The sequence below is a fragment of the Plasmodium vivax genome, chromosome 1, assembly GCF_000002415.2.
Source record: "Plasmodium vivax chromosome 1, whole genome shotgun sequence".
NCBI lineage: Eukaryota > Apicomplexa > Aconoidasida > Haemosporida > Plasmodiidae > Plasmodium > Plasmodium vivax.
In genome coordinates, this window is record NC_009906.1 from 468,126 (window position 1) to 491,447 (window position 23,322).

A 23,322-nucleotide genomic window follows, 5' to 3' on the forward strand; every position below is an offset into this window, starting at 1 on the left:
ATGGGGTGTCACAACATTTTTGTTCCTCACATGAGGGAACTATACATGTGGGTGTCATCACCAAGTTGCAGCTTTGCATTGTCGCTCACGCCAAATGGGGCGACACGTAAATTTATCTTCATATAAAGGCTTATGGCGAATCACACCGGTTGGGGGTAGTAGCCCTTTGGTGCGGGCGTTTCCTGGGCACGCGCGAGCGGCCCTCTCTCTGCTGTATGCCCGTCCCCATCGCGGGGGGCGGCACAAAGGGATGCGGTGCGATGGGGAATACCTCCCGCTGTGCGCTCATCCCCTGACATGGCTATAATACCACCGCGAGTTTATACCGCCGCATTGCCGCATGTACAGGTGCCCCTTCGCAGCGTCCTCTTTTTTTTTTTTTTTTCCCCCTTACGCACGCCGCAGGGAAAGGCACAAATCGGTATGCCCCCCGGCGACGCGTTGCGATGGGCTGTTGTGACATGTGATACCCCGCCGCGGAGGTGTCATTTTTTTTTTTTTTTTTTTTCCCAGCATTATGTATTAGAACCAAGTTCGAACGGTGCAGGCCGAGAGGCAAAAACGAAAAGGAGAGAGAGAGCAGCGAAGAAGCGGCGAAGAAGCGGCGAAGAAGCGGCAAAGAAGCGGCAAAGAAGCGGCAGAAGGAACGTTAACGCAGCTCAACAGAGCGAAGCATCAAAACTGCGCAACGAAGCTGCGTAGCGAAAAGGCCAACCGGGCGAAGCATCTCACAGGTACATAGCTCGGCCAAGCGAGCGAAGCATCACATCGCGTGAATTCACCTGACTTGTGCAGGTAATTTGTGGAGAAATCTTCTTAAAAGGCGCTTCACTCAGAACACTTTTTCTATCGATTGGGTTTTTTTTCCTCCCCCTCCGTGACATCACCCATCGTACGCTTCTCCGCCAGGTGGTAGGATGGTCAAAGCAGACGATGGGGAGGTGGGGAGGAAGGGCCCGCGAGACCGTGCGCGGAATGCTCCATCAAGAGGCAGAAGGAACAAAGCAGCGGAGGTGATTCCTGTGGAGGAGGAATTGCCTGACCAGCAAGGTGAAAATGATCAACCAGCGCACAGCAACATTCTCATCATAGGGGACGAGAATCTGACCTTTTCCGAGCTCGTAATTGAGGCCTACCCGTCCGCCCACATTTACATAGCCAGTAAGTGCTCACCTCCCCCACGTGGGTGCCGCTTCTAAGCGGTGCTACTCCGCTTTTACGCCGCGTTTACTCCGCGTTTACTCCGCTTCTACTCCGCTTCTGCACCACTTCTTCACCACTTCACCACTTCGTGTGCTGCCCCCCCCGCAGGCACCTGCACCGAGTTACAAATGGATCACCTGCTGCGCGACTTGGAGAAGCGCAAGAGGAGGAAGCTCCAGGAAGAAGCCATGCAACAGGAAGGAGCCACACAACAGGAGGGAGCCGCGCAACAGGGAACCGCGCAGCAGGAGGGAGACGCTCCCATTGAGAAGACCCCCTTCTACTACACCAGGAAGTTCTTGAAGGAGCACGCGGACAAGAGGGTCTACGTCCTGTTCAGCGCAAATCTGTTTAACTTGGGTTGCCACTTCCCGAGCAGCTTCTTCCACACGGTGTTTTTCGTTCTCCCAGGTGAGGCGCACTGCTGATTGGCGGCCATGTGAAGCGGTGTTGTTTAGCGGCATCGCCCCCTCATGAGCTTCCCATCCCCTCATCCGCTTCCCATCCTCTCACCCCCTGCAGGCCTCTGCTACAGCATCCGGGAGACCGGACTCAAGTACAACGACAAGGTGACGGCCCTGCGGGTTTATTACTTCCTCATCTGCGTGCTCATAGAAGTTATTGAGGTGTGCCAGAAGAACGCAGAGATTCACTTGTTCTGGACGACAGAGAGATTGGCGAAGTTCGTTGGGGATGAAGAGACTACCGAGCTGGGGGAGAAGGAAGAAGCGGAAGAGAGGGTCGATGACGGAGGGGAGACGAAACGAGAGAGCATCCACGAGACATTAAACAGTTTGAAGAATTTGATGTGCAGCGGAAAGGGGGAGGAGGAAGCAACTCAGCAGGGGGGGGACCCCGCCGGGGAGAACGCAGCGGAGCCGAATGGGGAAACGGCCGAAGAACCGAATGGGGAAACAGCAGCGGAGCCAAATGGGGAAACCGCTGACGAAGCGAATGGCGAGACTGCCGAGGAGCCAAATGTCGAAACCGCTGACGAACCGAACGGAGAAACCGCCGAAGAACCTGCCCAGCCGCACCCGGACCCGGAGCAGGAGAAGGAAAACGAGGGGGACAGCGGCAGCACCCAAGATAAGGAGAAGGCCGCAGGTGAACCGGCAGATGAGCTAGCGGATGCACCGGGAGATGAACCGGCAGATGCACCCGCGGACGCACCCGCGGAGGGGGGGGGAGACGTGTGCATCAAGCTGTCCAGCTACGCCAACATGTACGCTGATGAGGAGGAGCCGGGGAAGGGCAGCGCCGCCGGGGAAAGCGGCGAAGAAGGCGGCGAGGAAGGCGGCGAGGAAGGCGGCGAGGAAGATGACGACGATGGCGATGACGACGGTGATGACGATGACGACGGCGATGACGACGGCGATGACGACGATGTGACCCGGTTCTCCCACCTCTTCGACGCGGAGGCGAAGAACAAAAAGGAGAGCCCCGCCGCGGGACAGAAGCAGCCGTGCGAAACGTCCCAAGTAGTCACCTACGTGGTGAGCTCCCCAGACGGGGAAGACGCGAAGGAAAAAAAAATAAGCCAAATGAACATTGCCAAGTTCCCCCTCCTCTACCACGTGGACATTGGCAAGGTTATGAAGCTGTTTGCTTTCGATGAGCAGAGTGAACATGGGGAGAAGCAGCAGCAGGAGGAAGAGGAAGAGAAGGAGACGACGCAAAGCGCAGAAGCAGGGGAGGAAAAAAAACCAAAGGTAGACCTCAACAGCGTCGCGGAGAAGTACGTGCCAGTCATTTATGGCAGCCACTTTACACACAACGCCTTTCTGAGCAACTGTGCGTTTTTCTCTTTCGTTTTAAAAAAAAAGAAAATCATCATCCCAGAGGAGATGGCCCTAATTTTGGAGCCCAACTTCACTCGCGAGTTCCCCGTTGAGAGCTACTCCTTTTTAAAAAGGAAGTTCCTACAAGAGTTCCAGGAGAAGGTTAAGTCGTGCACGACGATAAAGGATCAGCTGAACCACATCAGCCAGATGAGGTACAAGCTGTATGTGCAGCACGTGAGGAACAGCGTCTCTGGGGGGGGCAGGCGGTCCCACCTCTCCTACTATTTGTTTCAGGCCGAGCTGAACAGCCAGATGAGGAGGGGGGCTCCGAGCGGGGGGAAGGCGGTCCAGGGGGAGAAGTCTGCCGTCGGTGAGGGGGTCACTGGGGAGGAAGCTCTCACTGGTGAAGAAGCTCCCACTGGAGAAGAAGCCCCAACGGGGGAAGAAGCTCCCACTGGTGAAGCAGCCCCAACGGGGGAAGAAGCTCCCACTGGCGAAGAAGCACCAACTGGTGAAGAAGCCCCCACTGGAGAGGACGCCCCCACTGGAGAGGACGCCCCCACTGGAGAGGACGCCCCCACTGGAGAAGCAGCCCCAATGGGAGAAGACGCCACCCCTGCTGACATACCCACCGCTGACGCGGCTACGGCTGACACCCCGACCGCCGACACGGCAACCGCTAACTTGGCGACTGCGGACAAGCTGTGGAAATGCATCTTCAGCCCCCTGGACTTCTTCCACGCGAGCGAAAACATGAGCGCCTACTTCGAGTACTACATAAATGTGAAGAGGAAGAAAAAGGGGGGCCGCCGCCACGTTTGTAATTTGGCTATCAAGTTTGCCGGCGGTCGGAAGAGCTACGCCAACGACTACCACGGTAAGAAGTACTCGAAGCGGATGGTGGGAGGGTCTTACAGAAACAGTAGCTACTACTCCTCGGCGTATGAGATGAAGAAGAAGCCGCCCCTTCTCCCAACCCCTCTTAATGAAACGTCAAATGGGCACTCTGCTAGAGGATCCAGTGTGCATGGTGCGAAAGGCGCAGGGGGGGCAAGTGCCGGCAAGGGAACAGGTAGCATGAGTAGTAAAGGAGGCCACCTCCTAAACAAGGGGTCCCCCAACGGGGTATACAAGCACGCCGTGCACAGCTCCAGCTACGGGTATGGTCACCAGGCCTCCTACGGCAGTCACAACTATGGCGGCAATAAGTACGGGGGAGGAGGGGGCAGCTACGGAAGCGGAAGCAACTACGGAGGTGGGAGAAGTTACGGGGGGGGAGGCAGTTACGGAGGAGGCGGCAGCTATGGAGGAGGCGGCAGCTATGGAGGAGGCGGCAGCTATGGAGGAGACGGCAGCTATGGAGGAGACGGCAGCTATGGAGGAGGCGGTAACTACGGTGGTGGCAACTATGGAGGAAGCGGTAACTACGGGGGAGGCGGCGGCCACTACAACGCACACAGCTACAGCTCCCATAACAAGTTTTACCGAAGCGATAAAATGGGGAGGAGCGGCACAGCGAACAGCTATGAAAACAGGAGGGACGACAAGGGGATGAAATACAATAAGAGTGACAATCAGCGATCGAACAGGAACTCCAGTGCCGCCTACCACAGTGGTCCCTACGGCAGCGGGGGGGTTGGCGGAGGAGGAGATGGCGCTGGCAGCGTGTCTAGCTTCCACGAGCCAAGCAGGGCCTACGGTAGCTCCGTGCACCACGGCAGCTATGGGTACAACCGCTCGGCGAGGGGCGACGTGCGAGAGGAGTTAAGAAGTGATGCACGAGGTGACCCACGAAACGATCCGCGAGGTGACCCGCGAGGTGACCCACGAAGTGACCCGCGAGGTGACCTGCGTAACGACCCACGAAGTGACCCGCGAAACGACCCACGAAACGACCCACGAAACGACAGCAAAGGCGCCAAGCGAAGGAGAGACGACTCCTACGAGACGCGAAGAGGCCTCGCAGCGGAGAGCTACTCCCATAAGCGCTACGAGAAGAGAGGAAGGAACAGCGACTACGAGGCGAAGCACCAGATGGATGACCGAAGGAGCGACAACCACCACCGGGGGGCCAAAATAAACGCGGAGATGCAGGACCCCTACGCCTCCACGAAGGACTCCACCAACAAGTACTACGACGGCAGCAACTACTCCATCAACAGCTCCGACAAGAACGCGTGGATGATGCCTCCCCCGCCCCCAGGCGTTCCCCCCGCGTACGAGGGCCAGGCCCACCAGAAAATGGTAATCCGGAGTGAAGCGCAGTTGGCGCAGTAGGCAGCGCTGGCGCAGTAGGCAGCGTTGGCGCAGTAGGCAGCGTTGGCGCAGTAGGCAGCGTTGGCGCAGTTGGAAGGGTTGACAGAGTTGTCACCGCTGTCACCGTCGTCACCGTCGTCACCGTCGTCACCGCTGTCACCGTCGTCACCGTCGTCACCGTCGTCACCGTCCGATTGCATGACGAGCTGCTCCCCCGCCTGCACTCACTTCTGATTTTTTTTTTTTTTTTTTTTTTTTTTTCCCTCCCAGAGGAGCTACTACAACGCGGAGGACTCCCAACAGTAATGGAAAGGCGCAGAGCGTGCGCCTGCACAGTTGCGCGCTGCTGATGCATGCTCACATCTTACTTCTACGTGCCCACTTCTCACCTCTCACCTCTCACCTCTCACCTCTCACCTCTCACCTCTCACCTCTCACCCCCCCACCGCAGCGAAAACGCATCCAATGGGCTGAACTACAATTCGGGAGAGCTCTACAACAAAAAGAGCCTTTACTCACAGAGCAGGAGTTACAGGAATAACTAGAGGAGGGGGAGAGCTAATGCCGGGGCGGAAGAAACAGCCATCGTTTCATTCGAACATATTGCCCACTGTCGAGGTGGGGGAGGATTACACGTACACCTTCCAGCGCCCCTCCTCTGCTTCTCCCCCCCCAACGTGCGTCGCTTTTACGTTAACAAAATGTATGAATTCTTTTTTCCCTTTGCATCACCATTTTGTTTCCAACGCCTGGGCGAGTACATACCTATGCAGCTGCCATGAAAGGAAGCATTGCGTCCACCCACTTTTTCCTCACGTTGGGGCGGCAGCTGGGGAGTTCACATTGTGAGCTTGTCTGCTGTGTGTAGTAGCGTTCCTTTGCATTTCCTTTCTTTTCTTTTTTTACTTTTTTTTTTTTTTTTTTGCCCGTTGTTTCCCGATCACAAGGTGCCCCACGTGGGCGCTCTTTGAAAGCAGGGATACGCACGCGTGTGTGCATATGCAAAAATGTGTGCATGCAAATGGGCATAAAATATGCGCACATGTACATACAAATGTGCATGCAAATATACACAGATACTTCTTTACTCACTCGCTTATTCATTTATTTATTTATACCCATGCGCTGCGCCCCCTGTGGTGCGGCCGCTCTGCAACGAATCGTAAGTTGGACGTCGCCTTCTCAGTGTGCTTCTTCACCCACGTAGTAACGTCCACCCATGGGTGTACGTTCACATAGAACGGTTGGCAAGTTGGGGAGCGTTTTTTAAAATTATGACACAGGAGGGGGAAGTGGTACAAGAAAAAAAAAAAAAAAAAGGCAACGCAATGTGCGTAATGTGCGCAATGTGAGAAGTGCATACAATGTGCGCAATGTGAGAAGTGCATACAATGTGCGCTATTTGCGCAGTGGGCGATCACGTGGCATTCTTGCGAAAAACGAGTGATGCGTAAAAGGAACGGGGGGCTGCCCACCGCTTGGCCGATTGACCGACTGTTCGAGGGGCCCACTTGCCCCCCTCAGCCCCTTACCAGACAGGACGCCCTACGAACTAATCCCGCTCCGCGATGAAGGTCAAATAGTTGTCGATCTCCTTCTCGCTGATTTGCGTAAAATTGGGGTTCGTCTTCGAAACGATCGCCATTTCTATTTCGTTGGCCTTCAAGTCAAACGCCAAAATGGTCTGCAGCGCTTCTATGGCCAAGATGATGGTGTTCTGTACATCCTCCTCCAACGTCTCTTGCTGTATTTTCTTCTTCCTCTTCTCCAGCAGCCTCTCCAGTATGCTTATGCTTTCCTGCTCCTTGTTCCCGACCACGCACGCGCGGTACCCTGCGCAGAACCCCGACGGGTCGAACTTGAAAAGCCCCGGCTTGTTGTCCTCGTCCATGCCTATGATCATTCCGCCTTGGGAAGGGGGTGGAGCGGTGAAGAAGTAAGGCGGTGCAACAGCAAAGCGATAAAGAAGTAATGGGTACCTTGCCAGTTGCACACGTGATGCATTCATGGCAAAAGGAAAGGAAAAATTATGACCCGTTCATATTTTTTTTTTTAAATAGCCATTTTGTCCACATTTTGGCTAGCTCACATGAACAAATCTTTTTTTTTTTTTTTCTAAATGGGCATTTTGCCCACATTTTGGCTAGCTCACATGAACAACTCTTTTTTTTTTTTTTTTTTTAAAATGGCCATTTTGCCCCCATTTTGGCTAGCTCACATGAACAAATCTTTTTTTTTTTTTTTTTTTTTTAAAATGGCCATTTTGCCCCCTTTCTGGCTAGCTCTCACAAAGGGGTCATACGCAGCGGGGGGCGGCGCGCCATCCTTCTCCCCATCTCGATAACTTACTGCAAGCGTGCAGCCTCATGTAGGCGTGCTGCGTGAAGATCTGAATTTTGTCGCAGATGTTCCTGCACAAGGTTTCCACGTTAACGTTATGCCCATTGGAATAAAGGAACTCGGCGGCCTCTATCCTGGCCTTATACACCATGCTGAGGCAATCCCCAGGCATTCCCACCATGGAGCATCCGATCTCGTCGGTTATATTGTAAATGTTCGTTATGTTGTTGTAGTCTAGCAGTTTGTCCTGCGAGATGTACTGCGTTGCCATTTTTTTTTGGGAAATGATGACGGCACAGTGTTCTCCTTTCACGCCGATGGACGTTATGTTGGTGTTCTTCACTGCTTTGATGGCGTATTCTGTGAGGGAAGTGGAGTCGAAGCGGCGAAGGTGGAGAGGTGAAGTCGCAGCGGTGGAGTCGCAGCGGTGGAGTGCAGCGGTGGAGTCGCAGCGGTGGAGTCGCAGCGGTGGCGGTGGAGAGATCATGCCGCGGAATGAAGCTGCACGTGGAAGGGACAACACATCCGGGGTGCTCCTCTCCCTTTGATACACCCCTCTACTTCTCCTCTTCTTTCCTCACTTACCGATCTGGTAGAGGTTCCCATCGGGGGAGAAGATAGTCAGGTGCCTATCGTACATGCTCTGCGACTGTCTCACCATGGTGGCCGTTCTCGATCGAGGAAAGTGAGGTGTGGAATGCGTTTCTTCTTATGTTTCTGCCGCTTCTCTCTCTTTACCGTGGTATGGGCAAAAAGAGCGGCAATGGTGGAGAGGCGCGTGTAAGTGGTGACCTACACTAGGTAAGCTGCCCTTGTGCTGTGCGTGTGAATGGAGCCGATCGAGCAGGTACACTCCCCCCCCTCTGTTGGTGTGCTCTCCTTTTTGTATCTCCCCCCAGAGGTGTATGCCTCGTATGGTTGCTTTATCTAATGGCGCGAGGCAACTCGGCGGAAATGGAAGGGAAGAAAAAAAAAAAAAAAACAAACAAGCCTCCTATATGGGTGACAAAATAGAGAGATGAAGGAAAGAAAAAAAAGAAACACATACGAGGGTCACAAAAAAGAATTGCTCATTTGGCTAAACGCAGATCTGTGCACTGTGGCTTGACAGTAAGCACGTGAAGAAAGAAAAAAAAAAAAAAAAAAAAAAGTCGTTTTCTTAATTGCATTCGCTATGCAGCTGTGCAGAGGGAAAATGGAGTGAGGCGCTTCTTCCTATCCTTCCACCACTCAAATGAAGTTCTTCCTTTAAGCATTCACGTCAACGTTCGGGGGACACATACGTACGCCCTTGCGATGAACGGGATGTATAATGACGTACCTTTTCGCGGAGCCTTGATGGCACATGATGTGCACATGTGATAGTCGAGTTTTTTTTTTTTTTTTTTTTTAAAAAAGTGGTAGTATTAAAAACGCAAATGGAAGTATCACTCAGTGGAGGTGTAGTATTGGCTACTCTGCTTTGGGGTGACTTCCCCTTTTTTGTTATTTAAACCCACATTCGTTGCAGAATGGAAAGATGAAATCGAAATCAGTTCGGGGGCTTCTAACCAACCACGTGTGATGAGCAATACACAGTTGGCGGGTGTGCCCACCTGGGCCCTCTGCCGCCAGGGGGGAAAGATCTCCCCTCCCCCAACCCTTTCATTATGAAAAAAAAATGGGCACCACAGTGTGCATAGGTAGCGGTGAGAATTGAGAAATTCTTGCGCAGTTGCCTCCGCGGAGGAACGAAGTACTATTGCAGTCGGTGGAGGGGAGGCCAAATGGGGGAGAAACCTCCCCTCCGCACTGCTCTCCTCACTGCTCTCCTCACTGCTCCTTTTACTGCTCCTTTTACTGCTCCTTTCACCGCTCCCCCCTCACCGCTCAAGCAAATGGCGGAAGAGCGAGTCGACGTCTCTCGCGCTGTTCGCGCGCGCCTCCCGAATGAAGGCGTGGAGTATCTTCTTCCCCATCTCCCGTATGTACATGCGCATGAAATTTTGGTAAACCCTGTTCTTTAGCTGTGCGGTGTGCGTAGGGAGGGGGGAAGAAACGTGAAGTGGAGTTTCTCGCAAAAGGGGCAGAGCTGCTCCGGCCACTTCGCCACTCCCAGGGTGCCGCCTCCCCATGGGCTGGCCCCATCCCTGCTGACCTACCCGAAAGCTGATGTAAAAGTCCACGTGGATGCAGCCCGGTTTTTCCTCGATAACCCATTCGGTGGTCTGACGGTGTGGGGGGGAAGCAACAATCGCATGTGTCATCACCATTGGCATAGCCGACGACGCGGCGTCCATTTGCGTAGCACCCGTTTGATGTAGGGCCAATTGGCATGATGACCACTCGGGGGATTTCTTTTTTTTTTCTTTCCCCATTTGTGCCTACCAAGTGGCTAAACAAATTCGTGTCTGCGCTGGAGACCTGTAAAAAGAGGGGGGAAAAAAAAGGAGAGCAAATTCAATGGGCATATCCCTACGAGGTGCATCGATCTAATGCGCTGCTCGAAAGCCCCTCTTGGAGGATCCCCCACACATACACATCTTGTGATGCCTCATTTGGAAGAGGTACCTTTACAGTGGTGGGCACCTTAAACCGAATGAGAGAATCGTATGATTCCCTGAAAAGGAGATTCTCTATCTGTAGGACGGCCCTGAAGTGCTGCTCCGCCTTGTGCGTTATTTTGCTTTTCTGCAGTTGGGGAGGTGAGCCGATGCGGTTGCAAGCGCAAACGGGTTTAGGGTTCGGCGGGGTTAATCCCTCGGGGCACACACACACATGTATATATATATATGTATGTATATATATATATAGGGTGCACTTTACCGTAACGTAGGGGAGGAAGTGGCTGTAGCGGTCCACATTCAAAACGGTGTAGAAGAACACATGGCTTTGGCAAATGACGTCGAGGCTCTTCCGGTACGTTACATCCTCACTTGGGGTCCACAGCTGATTCCTAAACAGCGAGTAGCTCCTGCAGCGGTGGTAGCCGCGGTAGCTGCAGCGACTGCCAGTGGTTACACTTTGGACGAGTGCCTGGCTGGGCGCGTTCTTCTTGGCAATGTGGGCCAGCGGCGTCCCCCTCATCCTGCGTCTTAGGCGGTGGAAGCGCTAAAAGGGGAAGCGGCATTCGGTATATACCACGTGTGTGTGGCAACAAACGTGGTGAGTACCATGCAGGTGGCACCCCGTGTACCCACTTGCGTTCGCCCAGCTGCTACGAACGAGCTACGCGTCCATCTCGCGGGGGAAGGGCTCCTCAAGTGCGACTCTCCGTCTGGTCATCCTTTTTTCGATGTGGGAGGCCTGCCTTGGAGTTTCCCCCTCTTCACAGCAATGTGCAGATGGCACGTAGTGAAATGCTGAGAGAGGAAGATGTCAATCCCCTCCGTGGCAACTATGCAGCTGCTACGCCTGAGCGAAGGTTGGGAGATCCCCCTCCGTCCGGGAGTCCTTCACCGCTGCGCACTTTTCTTCCTCGGGGGAGAAAAGATCCCCTGTGCTCCTGGCTACGATGCAAAATGGGCTACCCACAAAAGAGCACAAAAAGGGTGTATATAATGAGCAGTATTTACAAGCGTGTTGGCGGCGGAGAGTTTTTTTTTTTTTTTTTTTTTTTTTTTTTTATAATTCACGGCCTGTAGTCAAAAGGGGGAAAGCGACCAGCCCAGCAACAACAGGGGGAGAGTCCCCCTTCTAACTGCTTTACTCTGCGCAACTCGGGGAGAACAGAGTGAACCACCCACCTGGGGGGAGAAAGAAGCAAAGCAAAGCAAAGCAAAGCAAACGTGCGCAAAGAATGCGAGGCATACGATGGGAACGCCAAACGGCGCTCCGATCAGCGAACCATAGCAGACGTTGGAGTGGCAATTTCTCGAGACGTGTGTGCTGTTAAACGTGTATGCGGAGTCAGCGGTACGCAAACCACACTTGCAAAAAAAAAGAAGTGGCAACGGTACCGCGACAAGGGGGGGAAAAGAAAAAAAAATATATAAAAATGAAGTTACTATTAAATCGGGGGACTTTTTAAAATTACAAAAAAAACCACATGTACAAGGAAAGGGGGATTCACTACGGGGGGGGGGGAGGAGATATATCACTTTGATGCATTAGGGAGAGGGCACGTTGTTGAGGAGGTTGGACGGTCGGGAGGGAGAAGTCATCGGTTGGGAGGAAGAAGTGGTCGGTTGGAAAGGAGAAGTCATCGGTTGGGAAGAAGCAATGGTCGGTAGGGAAGAAGCAATGGTCGGTTGGGAAGAAGCAATGGTCGGTTGGGAAGAAGCAATGGTCGGTTGGGAAGCAGCCGCGTTGCTGTGCAGCCACGCCGCTCAGCAGCAGCTAATCAGTTAAGACGCGCAAACGGAGGAGCAGCGTCAGAGGGGAAAAGCAACTAGCTTTGAAGGGGAGGGAAAAAGCGGTCATATATTTTTTTTTCTTTAAAAGAGGGGAACACGTACGCACGCACGCACGCACGCATGCAGGTGGAGGGGGGTGCTGTACGTGTGTCCGCGGTAGGGAGGGGGAAGCGGTAAAGGAGGGGAAGCGGTAATGGGTGGTGAAAAAGCCACAGAGGAAGAGCAGTCAGAGCAGTCAGAGCAGTCAGAGCAGTCAGAGCCATAAAAAATTAGGAGGAGCCTCTCCGGGGGAGGGTTCATAATCAGAGGCAGTTTTTCACGTACGTGTGTGCGTGAAGGTGAGCAGATGGGCAACCCATGCGCAACGGGGTGTGCGCGTATGTGTGTATGTACGCGTATGTGTGGGGGGGAGACACGGGCAGAGGAATGGTGACGAGTGGGTGGGCGCGGCGGCGCTGCACTGGTAACTCCTCCGCTTCGCAGTCGCTTCGCAGTCGCTTCGTAGCCACACCACCATGTTGTTTTCCGCGCCGCTTCGCAGCCGTTTCGCAGCCGCTTCATAGGCGCTCCCCGCCGCTAATCGCCGCTACTCGCCGCTGACCGCGGAACCTAACAAACGCAGTTGGCTCGACTCTCCTCCTTCTTGCTGAGCTTCAAATTTTTGGTGACGATGCTAAGTTCCAGCAGGGAGGGGTTATTTAAAATCTGCTGAATGAGCTCCTCAAAACAGTAGGTGATATTGATATCATTTTTCGCGCTCGTTTCACAAAAAAGCATATTATTTTCGAAAGCGAAGTTTTTCCCTTCATCCTTCGTCACCTCGTGGTTGGCTTTGTCTATTTTATTGGCCACCAACATCTTGATGGCGTTCTTGTTCGTCGAGTACTTGTCGATTTCGTGAATCCACACGTCTAGGTTTTCGAAGGATTCCCTCACGGTGCAGTCGCTACGGGGGGGAAGTGACACGAGGGGTTAGCGCATCAACAAGTTAGGAGCGTCAAACGGGTTAGCAGCTGATGGGTTGGGTTAACCGCTACTGGGCTGGCTAGCCGCTTTGCCTCCCCACTTACTACACGAGGATAATCGCGTGCGCGTTCCTGTAGTAGGCAGACGTGAGCGTCCGGAACCTCTCCTGCCCGGCCGTGTCCCAAATGCCCACCTTGATGGTTTTGTTGTCTATTTTGAGGTACTTCACTTTGAAGTCGATGCCTAAGGGGGGGGAGAGGTAGAGCGGTGGAGAGGTGGAGCGGCGGAGAGGTGGAGCGGTGGAGAGGTGGAGCGGTGGAGAGGTGGAGCGGCAGAGAGGTGGAGCGGTGGAGAGGTGGAGCGGCGGAGAGGTGGAGCGGTGGAGCGGTGGAGAGGTGGAGCGGCGGAGAGGTGGAGCGGTGGAGAGGTGGAGCGGTGGAGAGGTGGAGCGGCGGAGAGGTGGAGCGGTGGAGAGGTGGAGCGGTGGAGAGGTGGGTGCGTAGGAACGTCGGAGAGGTGGAGCGATCCGCCTACAGAGCAGCACTGCCACGCCAAACGGAGGCGCCGCTGCGCTCTGCTCTCCCTACCTATGGTGGACAGGACCTTCTCTTCAAACTGGTTATCGGAGTACCTGCACAGGATACTGCTTTTGCCTGCAGGGGGGGGGGGCGGTTATGTGAAGCGGTTATGTGAAGCGGTTATGTGAAGCGGTTATGTGAAGCGGTTATGTACATAGGCCCATTTTGGTGCCCCGTTTTTCCTCGCAGCTACGCGGACACCACAGAGTGGGCCGTCCATCCCTCACTCAGCCGCAGTTCTCTCCGCTGGCCGCTCCTCAAAAAGCGCGTCGGCCCCTCATAACGCAGGAGGGAGACGCCGCCACTCTTCGGAGGGTAGGGCGAAACCTACCTACGCTGGAATCGCCAACAAGTAACAACTTCAGCAGGTAGTCATATTTATTTTTATTTTTCATTTTTTCACGAGGGACAAAAAAAAAGGGGAGAAGGGGGGGCGCAGGAGGGGGGAGAGCAGGGGGCGGCGTGAGACGGTTAGGGGTTAAGCGTGCGCCGTGCGTGCATGCGTACGCTCGTACACGGTGGTGATGGTAGTGGTGATGGTGGTAGTGGCGGTAGTGGTAGTGGCGGCGGTAGTGGTGGCGGTAGTGGTGGCGGTAGTGGTGGCGGTAGTGGTAGTGGCGGCGGTAGTGGTGGCGGTAGTGGTGGCGGATGCGGAGGGGGGAATAACTATATGGATGTTAGTGTGGATGTTAGTGCCGATGCGAAGGGGCGATGGTTGTTCGTGCGGCCATGTTTTCTGGGGGCGAAGCGCTCACTGCGTGGTGGTCATTCTTCGTGGAAGTGGTACACTGCTATATGTGGCGAAGTGGTACGTGCTACGCTGCTATGTGGCGAAGTGGTACGTGCTACGCTGCTATGTGGCGAAGTGCTACGTGCTACGCTGCGACGGCACATTCACGTGAGCTACTCGCAGGCGCGCCAATTGCATGTTCGCCTTCAGCGCGTCGAGCGGCCGGAAGGAACCCAACTGACAAATGGTATCGCGCGATGGTTATGACATCCGACTCTTTATATATATTGTCGCCTTAATTTTTTTTTTTTTTTTTTTTCTTTTTTTTTTTGCATTTTTTTGCATTTTTTTCTCGTGTTTGTTGCAATGTTCCAGTTCGCACGTGAATGTTCAAACTGTTTCCTCTTCTCTCTTTGGGGGGGGGAGATTCGGTTCGTATGGGAGCGGCTGCGCGAATGCACGGCACGCCTTTTTTTTTGGGGGGGGAAGGCAAAACAAGTCGTGCCACGGGAGGTAGGACGCAGGGAAAAAAAAGGAGGCGAAACCGAATGTGAATACCTCCGTTAGTATGCATACCTCCGCTAGCATATTATAGGGACATGCGTGGCTACGCACCGTGCGCGCCGCACGAGCACTGTTATGCGTGGCGACGGTAGGGTAGCGCGGGGGAGGGGAGTGAACAGCGATCATTCTCGCCCCCTTCGCGACGAGGGAATTCAAAAAAGAAACGCAGAATGGGGGAAGTAGAAGAGAAGAGGAAGGAAAAAAGAAAAAAAAAAAAAAAAAAAAATACATACATACATAAATATAAACACTTTTACCTGTACATGTACAGGTAAATGTACGTATAACACGAAATAACTGCCTCCTCTTCCAAAGGTGAGTTTTTTTTTTTTTTTTTTTTTTTTCGCTTATTTATACGCTTCGTTGTGGTTTTCTCTTCGCCCTCCCTGCGCCCCTCTCTTCTTCTCCACCCGGTGCGGCCTGGCCCACCTCTCGCGTCAACCCTCTGCTTTGGTGAGCGAAAGTGAGACGATTAACCCAACGGTTAGTGCTACGTGTTGCCTGTTGCGTGTATGGGGAAGCGTCCCCACAGCGGGGATCCACATGCACAAAGCTGCTGCGCTGTATAATGCCCACCGGGGAGTATTCCCAAGCGGGAAAGCAACCTTCACCAGCCTCTACGATTAGGTAATGAATGGTGTTTCTTTCTGTTTGCCATTCAACAGCTGTTCACTCCTCCCTCCACCCTTTCATGTGTTTACTAGAAAGTTGTGACGCTACTCAACCTCACAGTTTGTATCTTCACCCCGTTGCGTTGTGAGCGGGTAGAGAGGGGGGGAAGACGAATATCTTTGGGGAGGGAAACGACCCCATCATTATGGCAAAACAGCTTCTTAACGGGAGAGTACCTCCGGGGAATTGGCATCGCCCGCTGCGAAGTGAACATCCGTGGGACGCCCCAGCGGGTGGATCCTTCCCAAAAAGGAATAAAAAAGGGAAAAAAAAAAAAAAAAAAAAAAAAGCAAAAATATAATGTAACGATACTGCAACGGTACCGCAACGACAGGGTGATGACAACGTAGAGCCCCTTTAAAACGCGGGCGCCATGCAGACCGTGTGTGAAAACAGATTAAGAGTGCCTGGGGGGACCTGCGCGTTGGGAGACGGAACCCCCTCCCCTCTAATAACATGATGTGCAATCGTGCGGTCCGCTCATATACCTCTAAGCAGCTTCTATAACTGCCAAAGGATTGTTCGCGGCGAAGCTTCCATCCCTGCAGGGAGTAGTTTCATCCGCACGGCAGTGTCTTCCCCTTACGTTCCTGCTTCCTATTGCGGAGGGGGGGAGGTCCACTTGAGTAGACCCCCTCCCTCTACCCCCACGTGCGTCTTCCCCGCTGATTCCTTTGCGATGTTGTTTTTTACGGTTCGTCTCCCCTCTTGGGTTATCATTTTACCTTTTCCCCTTCGGGTGGCCCCTGCATGGGGTGGTGCTCCACCGTGGCGCTGAATCGAAGCAGCCCCCTTTCAGCGGTTTGGTAGTTTAGCAGTTTGGTAGTTTAGCAGTTTGGCGGTTTGGTGGGGGCGTCAAAACGGGGCGTCAAAACCGCCTGAACAGTCAGGCAAAAAAAAGAAAAAGGGGGGGGAACACAAACAAAGGGGCAAACGGGAAAACAGGAAAATGGAAAGCGGGAAAAAGGAAAACGGAAAAACGCACATGTGGCATGCGCAACCCGATGGAGGGCGGAGGGAGCCCCCTCCCTTTTCTAAGCCGTCTTCTTCCCAGCGGCGGCGACCCCGTAGGACTGGAAGCACCTCTGGAAGAAGCGGCCCATGTAGCTGTCGACTACTTCACTTAGCGCCACGCTGTCATTCGAAAGGAGGGAGAGGTCCACCCGCCCCGTTGCACTGTTAACATTTTTCTGAAGCATCTCCTGTTTGACGTTCTTGTAGCAACTGGTTGCATCTACTAGGGACAGATTCGGTGGCCCAAAAAAATGGCTAGCTAGCTTATAGCCAAAGTAGTGAAAAATTATTAAAAACAGAAAAAAAAAAAAATGATATCCCCTAGAAACGGATTCATTTAGAATCCAACTGAGACTCATAAAAGGACCACTCACAACGTTTGCGCATCTGTTGGAAAAGAGCAAAACGATTTGGGTTAGAAGCAGATTCACCTCCAACTGGTGAGGTAGGCTATCCTTGGTGAACAGATAAATGTAAAGCAAAACGTAACTGAGGAAGGAGCAAACCATTTCATTTAAGTACGTGTCCAAGACGATGGAGGCATACAGATCTGTGTTGCTCCAAAATGTTTTATTATAATACTTGTTGGCGCTGCTCATATGGGGACATGTCAAAATGAGAATCTGCACGAGGGCGTTCTTAACGACGGGTGGTACTTGGGGAAATACAAAGGAGGTGAGGATTGATCTGCTTCTGGTGACCTTTCCATTTTGAATTCTCTCCAGGATGGAGGCGCTGATGGGCGAGGGGGGCTCCGCCCCCACCAGCAGCTTCACGGCGCCGAGGTAGAGCAGCGTCCCAGCGACGTTCGACAGGAAAATCACCTTCGCTTCGCCTGCGGGGGGGGGTGGCGGCACCAAGAGCGGTTAGCGGCATTAGGAGCGACTTGGAGAGGTCAGCCGCATGTGCGGAGGTTGGCGGCATCAGGAGCGGCACGTGGGGAGGTTCGCCGCATGCGTAGAGTCGGCTTACCCCGGCCGATCAGGTTGAGCCTGCTCTTGAAGAAGTGGAAAAAGGGGTCGCCGTCGTAGCCGCCCGAGCAGTGGCGGAACCACAGGAAGAGGACAGCCGTCGCCTTGACGGACCCCGCCACCAAGCTGTTGGCGTAGTCATACTGGGTAACCCTAGACAGGCCGGCGAACACCACCCTCTCGATCAGCTGATTCAGGAGGAAGCAAAAGCTAAAGTAGAGCAGCGTGTTCAGGCAGAACCCCAAGGACAAACAAATCGTCTTGTAGTTACGCTCCAGGTACTTGAGCGGTAGATCCTTCGCTTTCGATTTCACCTTCACCTCCTTGAGCTCCTCCTTGGATCCCTTCCGGTTCGAAATTTTCTCCTTTATCTTCTTCGTGATTTTAAGTGACTGCTCGTAGAGGTTGCTGTCATGGTGTGTTGCGCTCATTGTGAGGGGGGAGCGGCTGTGGGGGGAGGAGCTGCGGGGTGGAGCTGCGGGATGTGGTCAGCTCGATGAGCCACTTTCCGGGCTGACTCTCCAAGGGGAGGAGTGACTTCCTTCCACTGTGCCGCTACACAGAGGGGGAGCTCCACCGTGCCGCTTTGTTAGGCATCCCCTCTCCACGTTAACCGAGAGGGAGGCCAAACGGGGAAGCACTCAATCGGAAGGCACATATGCAAAAGGGAACGCGGGGTAGAACACCCTCTCGGGGGGTCTCCCTTGGTGTGATGGGGCGATGTACGCAGAGGTAGCTCGGCCCTCATTTGACGGAATGGTTAGTAACTCAGTTGATGCAGCGGCGTGTGCGCTTTCGCCATGTAGGGCGAGCAGAGGCAAAAAAAAAAATAAAAAAAAAAAAAAAAAGCGGTAGGATTTATCGGGTGAGCGATTGGCAAGAGGGCATACCTCAGGATGTCGTTTCGATGCTGCTTCCGTTTGTGCGGACGGCCGGGTTTTTAATTTTTCGGGGGGGCCTCTCAACAGAAGAGAGAAAAAAAAAAAAAAAAAAAAAAAAAAAAAAACGATAGACATGCTACACTACGTTGACTGGCGCTCAAATGGAAAAAAAGTGGTCGGTCGTTTGTGGCGACAGGGGGGCGGCATTGCAGTGTCATCATGCTGCAGCTGTAGGGTGGCCACGCCGAGGCGCTCCGTTCGGTGGGGAAGGGTGACGCTGCTCCGCTTGGTGAGGGAGCATTACGCCGCTACGCTTGGTGGAGGAGCATTACGCCGCTACGCTTGGTGGAGGAGCATTGCGCCGCTCCGTTCGGTGTAGAAGGGTGACGCTGCCAATCTCGAGGGGCTTCCCCCTTCGATGGACGACTGCTGGAGGCGCGACCCGCATGCACCATCGGCCTTTCCCCCTGCTGATGTGCGGCGCGGGGCCCAGCGTGGGAGAGGCATCCATCCAGTTAGAAGTGCTCACCCGGTTGGTCAGTCGCTTTGGCAGAGCTTGCAGAATTGGCTGATTTGTTTGGCCCATTCGTTGAGGGTAGTTCTTTCGTTTTTTCATTATTTTTTTTTTTTTTCGTTTTTTTTCGTTTTTTTTTTTTCTTTTTTTTTGTGTTTTTTTTTTTTCCCCCACTTGTCCGCGGTGGCATCGAACAGGCGCCGCTCAACGGGAAGCAACAGGCAGGCAAACACCGCAGGGGTGTGAAGTAGCGTGCAAACAGTTGGCATACAACCGGCAGGGGAGCACAAAATCTGGTGCAGCGTAGCCCTGCTTGACGCGGCTGGGTGAGAGGCCAACCACAGCATCTGCCTGGTTAGAAGCGCGGCGAAAGGGCACGGGTGTGTTGCCCCCTTTGGTAAACGCAGCTCAGCTCGTTCGTTCGTTCGTTTGTTCGTTTGCTTGCTTGCTTTCCTTTTTCCTCCCTTTTGCGTCCGCTTCCCCCCCCAAGATGAACCCCTGGGCGGTGCCAATCGGCCACCTGAACGACCTGCTGGCGGAGGCCCCCGAGGAGGAAAAAAATGAGAAAAACCAATTTGAAGAACTGGACATGCCTCGGGAGGTGATTGAAGCTTTGGGGCGGATGGGGATTCGCCACCCCTCGACGATTCAGCAGCTGTCCGTGGGGAAGGCCCTGCGGAAGAGGAGCCTGATCGTGCAGGCGAAGAACGGCACGGGCAAGAGTATGTCCGTCTGCATGGTCGTGGCTAGTCGGATAGTGGCGACGGTGAAGAGGCGGCATGTGAAGAAGCGTCTGAAGAGGGCAGGTGAGAGGGGCGCATATGGGGAGAACGCAGACGGGGAGGCCGCTCACGGGGAGGCCGCCTTCGGGGCTGACCCGGCGGTGTCCCTCTTCCTCCACTCGGTAATCCTCGTGCCGACGCGCGAGCTCTGCGTGCAGCTGCGGGACAACATCAGGGAGATTTCGAACCAGGGGATATTTATTAACTGGCGAGGGGACTGGCGAGGTGACTGTCGAAGTGGAGAGCTCCCACGAGCGTGCGACAACGTGCGTAGTTCCTCCCCCAACGTGTTACCAAGTGACCACCGCGACGCAGCAAAGGGTGAACAGCAAATTGGGAGGTCCTACTCCCCCTTCGAGGTGAAACCCATGGTACTATACGGAGGCACAGACGTATTGGACGACCTCCAAATGTTGTTTGCGTGTCTCCCCCACGTGGTAATATCAACGCCTGGGAGGCTGAAGCATGTGTTAAGCATTTTGAGTCGACTGCATGTGAGTGTGGGCCGAAGAGAAGCAGAAGGGTGTCCCACCAAAGTGCCACTCACCAAAATAGTTAACGTCCTGGTGAAGCAGTTGATACTAGACGAGGTGGATGCTCTCCTCGATGAGCAGTTTGAAAGCCAAATGAAGGTGATTCTCTCCCAGGTGGTAAGTCCCAAAGTGCAAGTGCTCTGTTATAGCTCCACATGCTTTGAGTCATCCATCAGTCGGTTCGTCAAGGTGGTGAACCTCCATGACGTGGGTTACCTTTCCAGGTGGAAGGGCTTTTGCGTGAAAAGGATGCATCAAATTTTGGGTGGTAACCTGGGGGGGGGTCTCCCCCCTGGGGAGGTACCACCAGAACTGAAGGTAAGGAGCGCCCTCGACCAGGACACCCCTCCGCAGAGCAACCACTCAGGTGAGGGCAAGCTGGCGGAAGAAGAGACCCCGCTCGAGGTATATCTCAATAGGGAAGTGAGCTCCCCACCTGACTCCCCCCAAAACAACCGCGCACACACAAAAGTGAAGAAGAAAAAAAAAAAAAAAAAAAAAAAAAACCTTAGGAGAAACAAACAGAAGGGGATGAACTCAATCGAAGAAATGGTCCAAGCGCAGAGCGTCTTCCAGGAGGAGAGCTCCGTTCGATACATTTTGCGGAAGATAGTAAAGGAAAAGGGCAAGGTCGCCCTGCGTGCCAGGCGGAGGAGGGAGTTTGAGTTTGTGCAGACGTGCACCTCGGTCATCGTTCACGGGGAGGGGGGGGGAGCGGCTGAAGGGGGGGTGGACGGCGCCTGCGATGGAAAAGAGGTGGGTGACAAGGGGGGGAGTGACAACAGCCATCGGAGTGATAACCATACGAGTGATGGGGAGATCCCTCCTCTTTATTGCCCCCCCCCCAGCGCGCTGAGCTCCCCCGTGCTGCGGAACGTGAGGCACTGCTTCATCACGGTGGACAACGAACGCCTGAGCAAGCACGAGGAGCTCAAGTACAAAATGAAGGTCATCCTGAAGGTAGTGAGAGAAATCAAATTCCACCTGTGCTTCCTCTTCATTAATAGCACTTACGAGGGGGTGCAAGTGAGCAAGATGCTGAAGAAGCACGGCGTGTGCTGCTACTACACGAGCTCTAAGGTGGAGCATCAGCGAAGGATGCAAGTGTTTAATAACCTCAGAAGGAATGAGGTGAAGGTGGTGGTCTGCAGCGACGTCATGAGCAGAGGAATTGATAACATCGCATGCGACTTGGTAATTAATTTAGACATTCCGCAGAGCAAGGAGACTTACATTCATCGGTCGGGGAGGTGCGGACGCTACGGAAACAGGGGGCTCTGCATAAGCCTCTGCAACTACTCGGACTACGCCTACCTCCACTTCTATAAGTACCAGCTCCGCCTACCCGTGCACGACTTCTGCTTCCTGCGCAGGGAGCAGCGGGAGCGGTTGGAGGAGCGGACTTACCCGCACGGCGACGCTGGAAGCGGTAGGGGAAAAGAGGGGGAAGCAGCCACCTGGGAAGAGGCAACCCAAGAAGAGCCCACCTGCGAAGTGGCAACCAAAGAAGCCATCCGGGAAGAAACCCCCCCGGGTGAGCACTCCACCAGTTGCGTTGAAACGCACTTGGGAGTCCACGCAGTTGAGCAGCCCGAGCGGAAGGCGCCCCCTCAACAGAGCCGCTTAGGGAGAGGCCCGAGGAAGAAGGCCCTCGCCCTGAACATCAAGGGGTTTTGCGCAGAGGGGATACACATCGCGGGGGGGGGCACCCATGTGAGCAGTCAGGTGAGGAGAGAGGTGAGCAGCCAGGTAAAGAGCGAGGTGAGCAGCCAGGTAAAGAGCGAGGTGAGCAGCCAGGTAAAGAGCGAGGTGAGCACCCAGGTAAAGAGCGAGGTGAGCACCCAGGTAAAGAACGCGGCAAAGAGCGAGGCAAAGAGCGAACCGTTTCCCCCCCATCGCGGCGTCCACCTCAACGTGCGGGTGAAAAAATTTGTGAGCAAATTTAAAGTGGCGAGAAACGAAGTCTGCTGCGAGTTCTGCCTCCCCAACGACAACGCAAATGTCTTTCAGTCGATCAGTGTCATCCAGCACAAGTCCAGCCTGATCATTTTCTTCCTCTTCAGCAGGAGGATACGCATGCGACTCCTTTCCTTCCGGGCGTTGCAGCTTGCAGGCGGGGAGTCGGCGGCGGAGTCGGCGGAGAAGGGGAGCAAGTGCTGCCGCTCCCACTACTGCCTCCTCTTTTTTTGCAATTCGGACAGCTACCTAGTGCTGAAGGTCTTCTACTTCTTCCTCTTCCTCTTTAAGCATTATCAGTACCCCCTCAGGGAGGCCCTCACTCCGCTGCTGATTCACACAGGCGGGAGCACACCAAAGGGGGGCAAATGGAAAAAGAGATGTGACCGATGTTGCCACGCATTTCGCCCCAACCGAGTCAACCTCAATTACGTTTCGGACACCTGCCTCATGATAGGTAACAACATCCAAAGGGCAGAAAAAAAAAAAAAAAAAAATTTTAAAGGATGCCAAAGTGATGAAGATTTTTACATGAACAGGCAAGGTAAAACTGTGACTACTTTTCGGAAGGCCATGTTTTACCCGTTCCTCTTGGGGAGTCAAACGGGGCACCGCTCAAGTGGCCAGTTGAGCAGCCCGGGCGCTGCCCAGGGGGAGCAAGCCCATCGCGGTCTTGATTACGAAATTTTACAGCGGAGGGAGGGGGAGCTGCAGCCCAGCTCGCTGCCCCTAGAAAGCGCCCTCAACCAGATCAAGGCCACCCCCCTTGAGCGGAAACAAATCGCTTCCCTCTCGCAGCAATGTAGTGAATACCTCTGCATGAATGACCAGCGGGAGGTCGCCCAGAAGGTGAACATGCTGGTGGCCCCCCAGGTGTTCCTAAATTTGGCCGAGGGGGAGGAGGACGTTCACTTGCTGAAAGGGCTCTTCCTGCAGAGTCACGTGCAGCTGCACGGTGGAGCAGGGCAGCCAAGTGGGGAAAAAAAAAAAAAAAAAATCGAAGCAGAAGTGGAAGCGTAAATCGAAGCAGAAGTGGAAGCGTAAATCGAAGCAGAAGTAGAAGCATAAATCGAAGCGGAAGTCGAAGCAGAAGTTGAGCTCGCCGCAGGGGGGACTCCAAAGTGATGCTGTCGCCTCCCCCCGAGTGATCATATGACGCTTGACGCAGATGAGCGTCTTCACAATGGACTTCACATCCGCATGACTACGTAGCTTGGGGAGAGTATTTTTAAAATGCATTGGGG

General features: G+C 53.9%; 6 protein-coding genes across 6 annotated transcripts; 2 read left to right on the forward strand and 4 right to left on the reverse strand.

The window, feature by feature from the left end:
• Positions 1 to 917: 917 nt before the first annotated feature.
• Positions 918 to 6,356, forward strand: PVX_088165 (hypothetical protein, conserved; the record flags this gene model as incomplete). The annotated part of the gene is made up of 4 exons (XM_001613442.1): positions 918 to 1,161; positions 1,312 to 1,614; positions 1,726 to 5,231; positions 5,514 to 6,356. 4 exons carry the CDS (start codon positions 918 to 920, stop codon positions 5,547 to 5,549), a joined length of 4,089 nt encoding a protein of 1,362 aa, XP_001613492.1. The 3' UTR covers positions 5,550 to 6,356.
• A 439-nt stretch (positions 6,357 to 6,795) lies between these two features.
• On the reverse strand, positions 6,796 to 8,244 carry PVX_088170 (proteasome subunit alpha type 6, putative; the record flags this gene model as incomplete). Its single annotated transcript, XM_001613443.1, has 3 exons — positions 6,796 to 7,151; positions 7,593 to 7,943; positions 8,169 to 8,244. 3 exons carry the CDS (start codon positions 8,242 to 8,244, stop codon positions 6,796 to 6,798), a joined length of 783 nt encoding a protein of 260 aa, XP_001613493.1.
• Positions 8,245 to 9,445: 1,201 nt separating this feature from the next.
• On the reverse strand, positions 9,446 to 11,133 carry PVX_088175 (hypothetical protein, conserved; the record flags this gene model as incomplete). The annotated part of the gene is made up of 5 exons (XM_001613444.1): positions 10,389 to 11,133; positions 10,134 to 10,253; positions 9,951 to 9,986; positions 9,725 to 9,790; positions 9,446 to 9,589 (listed from the first exon to the last, which is right to left on the reverse strand). The coding sequence occupies exons 1-5, from the start codon at positions 10,647 to 10,649 to the stop codon at positions 9,446 to 9,448; spliced, it is 627 nt and encodes a 208-aa protein (XP_001613494.1). The 5' UTR covers positions 10,650 to 11,133.
• Positions 11,134 to 12,494: 1,361 nt separating this feature from the next.
• PVX_088180 (small GTPase Rab18, putative) lies at positions 12,495 to 13,856 on the reverse strand (the record flags this gene model as incomplete). Its single annotated transcript, XM_001613445.1, has 4 exons — positions 12,495 to 12,863; positions 12,988 to 13,126; positions 13,471 to 13,536; positions 13,793 to 13,856. 4 exons carry the CDS (start codon positions 13,854 to 13,856, stop codon positions 12,527 to 12,529), a joined length of 606 nt encoding a protein of 201 aa, XP_001613495.1. The 3' UTR covers positions 12,495 to 12,526.
• Positions 13,857 to 15,852: 1,996 nt separating this feature from the next.
• Positions 15,853 to 18,231, reverse strand: PVX_088185 (hypothetical protein, conserved). The gene is made up of 2 exons (XM_001613446.1): positions 17,414 to 18,231; positions 15,853 to 17,276 (listed from the first exon to the last, which is right to left on the reverse strand). The coding sequence occupies exons 1-2, from the start codon at positions 17,841 to 17,843 to the stop codon at positions 16,462 to 16,464; spliced, it is 1,245 nt and encodes a 414-aa protein (XP_001613496.1). The 5' UTR covers positions 17,844 to 18,231; the 3' UTR covers positions 15,853 to 16,461.
• A 1,066-nt stretch (positions 18,232 to 19,297) lies between these two features.
• PVX_088190 (helicase, putative) lies at positions 19,298 to 23,098 on the forward strand (the record flags this gene model as incomplete). The annotated part of the gene is made up of 1 exon (XM_001613447.1): positions 19,298 to 23,098. One exon carries the CDS (start codon positions 19,298 to 19,300, stop codon positions 23,096 to 23,098), a length of 3,801 nt encoding a protein of 1,266 aa, XP_001613497.1.
• Positions 23,099 to 23,322: the final 224 nt, after the last annotated feature.

Bases quoted from the DNA above. Each gene is read 5' to 3' on its own strand.
- PVX_088185 (XM_001613446.1), bottom strand. From the start codon at position 17,843: ATGAGCGCAACACACCATGACAGCAACCTCTACGAGCAGTCACTTAAA. The intron at 17,277-17,413 runs GTAAGCCGACTC...CCCCCCCCGCAG, and splicing joins GCTCAACCTGATCGGCCGGG to GCGAAGCGAAGGTGATTTTC.